Below are 6,000 nucleotides of genomic sequence, written 5' to 3'. Positions count from 1 at the left end.
GAAAAAGAAAAAAATCAGTATTAATTGGTATTAATTATTAATAAATTAATATTGTATACTTTTGTAATGAATTAATTATTAATTGATACTAATTAATAACAATTGTTGATTATTAATATTAATTGATACTAATAAAAATTAAATATAAATATTAAATTATACTAATTAATAATTCAGTATTAATTGAGACTAATTAAGCCATTAATTGATACGAATTAATAATTTTGGTATTAATTGATACCAATTAAGCAATTAATTAATACTAATTAATTTATAATGAAAAATAATTGTGACAATAATACTTCCATTCATTTTTAGCAGATGTATCAATTTTTATATTAATTGATACTAATTAATGCTAATTATATTAAATTTTATTAATAAAAATTAAAACTGAAAAAAATAACGAAATAATCATTTTTATATCATATAAGGGTAGAAAGGACAATTATACAGTAAAAAGCTATTATTAACCAAATACTACTCTGCTGCTTAAATCCATAATCCCACGGCTGCACCAAACAGGTTAACAGCTTATGTTCACAGCTACAAGCCATAATCTGTTAAGTTATAATCTATAATCACTTTTTCACAGCTCTACCAAACGGGGCCATTGTAAGACAGAGTAACATGTTACTGTTAAATAAAATAGGAGTAATGGCATGTTATTCTGATTCACAATAACATGTTACTATGACAATATTGTCCAAGAAAAAAAAAAGAAAATACTTTACTTTATCCTTATTCAATTATGTATCTCCTCCTTAAGGGGTCTATGAAGTAAAATAAATTAGGTTGCCCTTTTCACCAAACAAAGGTCTAATGAAGAGGTTTTGACTAAATTTTCCTTATAAAAAAAAAATGGGGTTTTACACTCAACAACAGCACAGGGAAAAAAATTCAAATTGCAGAAACAATAATAGTTGTTTCCACCATCTCCTTGTGAAATGATCGAATTGGCATCAGGGAAATTCACGCAACAACGATCACAAAGCACCGGAAAAAGAAAGGGGGGGAAAAGAAAAAAGGTTATATTATCTAGTTATGCAATCCCATTTGTATTTTGAAATTATCCTTGTAAAAATCAATCTAAAACAAAAAGATTTCCATAGGAAACCAGGTTACACAAGATAATGCCCCCGACCTTGCAAAACAATGCACAACCTTAAAAAAGCGGTAGACTCGCTGGGAATCGGACATGCATCCATTGCCGCTCGTATGACACCAAATGACCCCATCCAATCTGATCAAGCAACGACAGCTTCAATTCATATAGCTTCTTCTTCGGAGCCTCACCATCCACTTGAATCATGTCATTTAATGCCTAACAAATTTAAAAATCAATCAGTTATATTCTTTCTTTCTTTTTCTTTCTTTTTTTGATAAGTTCAGCTGACTCAGAACTTAGGCCTCTTTATTGGAGAAATGCAGCCTAGACCACTGGGATGTTCCTCAGGGGGTCTAAAAGAAATTGAGTGCCTATGTGCCCCTGCCCTAGATAACAACAACCAACAATATATCTTCCGTTTTTTAACAGAAGCAAATCATTTTTACAAAGGGGCCAAAAATAAAAATAAAAATAAAAACACTTCAAACAAACTTGAACGAAAATTTGAGGGAACGATAACATGCTTGGAAAGTTTATGAGCAAAGACAGCTTGTTTGATGTTTGTACTAAACAAAAACACGACTTCTTAAATGAATTTGCCTAACAAATTCTAAGACTAAAACAGGCCATGGACAACATATCCAGACTTATCAGAAGTCAAGAATGTCAGAGATAAACCAAATGAATCACAAAATGAAGTCCTCTATATCTTCAAAATGCCTAATTGATCCAAAGAAGTTAGTTCACTGAACCAACCTCATCTTATTCGACACGTAAAAACATACAAATAAAAATTGAAAGAAAAAAAGTAGAAAAAAAAGAAAAAGCCTGATATTCCCACACCTCTACCGGCCTATTGAGTACAAGTACAAAGGATGATTAATTGGCAAAAGCATAATTAACGGAATACCTTAAGCGCAGTTCCAAGCCTTCCACAACGTCGCTCACGTATCACTAATAGAGTGGCATACTTCGAAGATTTCACATCCACCCATTTCTTTAGTTCTTTGAAGTTTTCTTCAAACAAATCTGGCAGGGCATTGGACTCTGGAACAGATTTATCATTAGTCCTATCCAGCACATTTGCACCTTCAGTTGAAGCCAAGGCTGATGCCTCTTCACCCTGCTATGATCATAACATAAATAAATTTATCATCACTGACGACAAGGTAACCACGATAAAATCCATAACTATTTACTGCAGAACTGATTCAGATGATTGGCAAGCAAAAGAGGACAGAATCGCAAGGCAGAAGAGCAAAGCATTTCATCTACACCTCTCGTATGGCAGAAAAGAAGCAATACAAGTACAATAAACATTTTAAGTCGTACTTGTTTGAGTTGTCTGTCAAAAGTGTCCCTGCACCTACGTAGCACACTAACATTGGGACAAGGCAAATCATAAAAAAACTAGGACACTGAAGGCACAGCGATACATATCGTGGAGAGTGGATGAAGTGGTCTCTCTGGGAAGATAGCGGGCACTTGGACACATAAGAAATGCTGTTTAAGTATCCAAACCTATGAAATTTATTTTCAAATTAGGACACATCCAAGAAGTTTCGGGAATGTTTCTACGGGTGTTGACGTGTATCCAACATCGACCAGCTCCTCCTTACAAGAGTCTATTCTACCTAGTCTAGCAAACCGAGGCATTTGGTATCTTTGGATTATATTTAATACCTGAATAAAAACTGCTTTCGATCTATGCATATGCATCACCAATTTCTTTCTGTTTCCTTACAATCCATCTTACAGGACAAACAATTTGCATCAGACACCAGTCATACAGCTTAAACAGACTTGAAACTGAGGGTTAAAATGAACATGAATTTTTTATTTTTATTTTTTTTATATCAGCACAAGGAGCATGAAATTTAAACAAGATAAATGATCTCACAGCATCCAGCCCTGTCACAACCAGCCACTGTCCTAAATAGTAGGGACTCCAGGTCTTGGATTGGTTACCATCTGTCTTTAGGTCCGTGACATCTTTCCATTCATTTAGAGGCCCAATGGCTCCTAAAGACAAGGATAGGGCCATTAAACCACCATTTCTTCTACGCAGAATTTAAAAAGCGAGCACTAGACATTACACTACGAAATAAATCTTTACCTTCAAGGATTCAATCTCTGCCATAGCTAATCCTTTTTGGTAAAGAGCTTCCGCTAATTGGTCACGTGCCGTCTCCATCTTCTTCTTAACTTTCTGTTAATAACAGAGAAAAAAGTAATGTAAGCTTCCATTACTTTATAATATGAACCAGTCAGGCAAACAACAAAACAAACTCAGAGGGAGAACATCTGCAAGTGCCTCACTCCACAGCTAGATGTCAGTTCATTACATGTTTTAATTGGCAGCACTAAAAAGTTTGAAACCATAATTATAGAGAACTAAGATCTTGCCTTCCTTGTACCATACCATAGAAAAGAAGATAATGCCTCAGTAGTTCAGTTTCCTGAGGATTTTGAGTGAGAAGAAAGACACTGGAAACATAGATACAAACCTCAGCCCCCTCATCTTCTGGATCACTTTTGAAAGAAAAGTACTTCGCTAATTCATCTGTGTCAACACTATCAATCACCACATCTGCTGCATCTATAATCTGCAAGTAGCACTTCGTAAGAACAACCAAGTGGAATAGTAAATAATAATATTATTATTATAATACTACTAATAAAAAATAGTAAAAAGATAGAACTAAATATTTTAATTTTTTGCAGGGATAATAACGGTACTATCATCAATTATATACATTGCAGATTTAGAATAAGCATGCAAGCAATATAAGCAAATCATTTTTTTTTTAAACAGTTCAATTTTCTATAAGGATGTGCTTGGATCTTCAATGTGTACGAATTTGTGGGGGGAAAAGAAGAGGGAGGGAAATCCCTACGAAAATCAAAGATTTCAAACACAGGCTAAAGGATAAGTTATAATACAACAGATGCCCCCTAATTATTACTTTTCCTGTACAATCTGTTCATCATACCATTTTAGGTTTGATTCTAAGTAGGGTGGGGATAGGTGACAAGATGATTAAAAGATTTCAAATAACACCTGATGGAAGAAGACCAAGCTTGGGTGATAACTGTACCTAAAGAGTTCTAGGAGAGAGAGCAGCAGTAAGAAAGATAATAGAGTCAGAAAAGATAGCAAGGGCTGCGAAACCTTTCCCTAGGAGAGAGTTATTAAGATTACCATTACATTCATGATGGTGAAGAAGACCTCCTGATGTATAGAAACACAGCACAGAACAGAGCTTGCCAAGTGGCAGCCTCTGCTGATTCTGACAGTGACGGCCATTACAAGACCTAACCAAAGGCTGGAGACAAGGGTAATGGAGTACACTAAATGTGCTCCCAGGTACAGAGGATGTACAAAGCATGACTGCATCCCCTGAGGATAGGGAATCCCATGCACCAGTGAGACACAACTCTCTCTCTCTCTCTCACACACACACACACACACACACACACACAGATTGGCCACCTCCAGGTCAAGGTGTGAGTCTTGAAAAGGGAATACACCATGGAAAACTCTTGGCTCTAACCACCAAGCCATATAAACCCAAAGAGCCCATGAATAGGTGATGCGTTCCGCATCAATAGGTCATGTCATGATTGAGTAGGTTCGGTCACGACCTATGTTACGTGGGTAAGGATCTCAGGTATACGATGTGTAGATGGACATTCACCCATAAGCATATTTAATAATCAAACTCATATTATGCATAAAATGCTATACGACATCTTGTAAATACGTCTTTACCTTAGAAAATAAAAGCAGCATATTAAAAAATATGCATATTTTGTTGCGTTCCCATGTTCTTGGACATGAGAATTAGATGCATCTGGCACTTGAGACACACACCTGCACTTGACACCTATACCCGAATCCATGTAGCATAGGACATAACATGACCTATTGTGAAAGTTCAAAGATAACTTTAATAGTAAATAATGAGCAGTTCATCACAACCTCTTCTGGATGGGACGAAAATTGTTAGGTCTATAAAATGCACAAATCGTAATGCTGGGCATCACAACCATACTGAAGAAACATCCAGCAGCCTTGTAATCTGACACCTTTCTAACTGAGCAGTAGGTTGAATACCACAGGATCACATGGTTCAAGTTCCCAACAGATGAAAATACTACTAAAAACAATTAATTCAAACCCTTCCTTTGTAGAAGTGAGTACATGAAAAATTATAACATAAGATACAGTATTTGCATTAGAAATTACCTCTTCTAAATGGGGAATCTTATCTTCAACATTATTCTGTGATAGCAAACCTTCCAATATTTTAGCAAGCAAGGGAGTGTATTTTGGGTACTCGGACTGCCAACCAACAGATGATACGTGAAGCATTAGTGATTGAAACGGGCAGATGGAAGGCATACGAACCTGTTTTAGTAAATTACAGCTGACCACACCAGAGTTGAACACAGTTCAGAATTTGGAAAGCCAATCAAATCGTAAAGTTATCCCAACATAAAGTTTGCTGAGTCAAATCAAACAAAATAAGCACACTTCTATTTCTTGTTTCTTTTCTTTTCTTTTTTTATTTTTTTATTTGTTCATTTTAGAAGTTGGGTGGGGGAAGGATTATTGGAGTGGGGTAAAATCTGATGAACATTGAGTCCAAAATCTAAGACAGATGGATAAGTTTTACAATATTTGCAAGAGGTTTATGCATTATCTGTACAAAATATCTCATAATACGAATTCATATCATAATTATATCTAAAAAATATAATAATAAGTTTTACCTTAAGAGAGCTGGACAACTTTTTCCATTCTAAGCACTCTTCAGCGGTGCCTTGTTTAAGTCTTGCAAGAACCTTTATCTTGGCATCCCGAACCTGATTCAAAAAATAAGTTCTAG

The 6,000-nt window shown here is 35.3% G+C and overlaps 1 protein-coding gene across 1 annotated transcript in view; it reads right to left on the bottom strand.

Moving 5' to 3' along the window:
* Window positions 1–1,015: 1,015 nt before the first annotated feature.
* LOC114285230 (tripeptidyl-peptidase 2-like) overlaps window positions 1,016–6,000 on the bottom strand; it is a 29,418-nt gene continuing 24,433 nt past the window's right edge. Inside the window, exons 9-14 of the mRNA XM_082913032.1 lie at window positions 5,885–5,977; window positions 5,358–5,453; window positions 3,616–3,714; window positions 3,225–3,317; window positions 2,019–2,234; window positions 1,016–1,324 (exon numbers count right to left, since the gene is read on the bottom strand). Of these exons, the coding sequence (XP_082769158.1) occupies window positions 1,166–1,324; window positions 2,019–2,234; window positions 3,225–3,317; window positions 3,616–3,714; window positions 5,358–5,453; window positions 5,885–5,977 (756 nt within the window). The 3' untranslated portion in view covers window positions 1,016–1,165. The remainder of the gene's footprint in view (window positions 1,325–2,018; window positions 2,235–3,224; window positions 3,318–3,615; window positions 3,715–5,357; window positions 5,454–5,884; window positions 5,978–6,000) is intronic.

The sequence above is a fragment of the Camellia sinensis genome, chromosome 2 (genome assembly GCF_055761805.1).
Source record: "Camellia sinensis isolate YWXY chromosome 2, ASM5576180v1, whole genome shotgun sequence".
Taxonomy (NCBI): Eukaryota; Viridiplantae; Streptophyta; class Magnoliopsida; order Ericales; family Theaceae; genus Camellia; species Camellia sinensis.
Note: the sequence above shows the minus strand (reverse complement) of the source record. Positions and strands in the feature narration are given on the sequence as shown.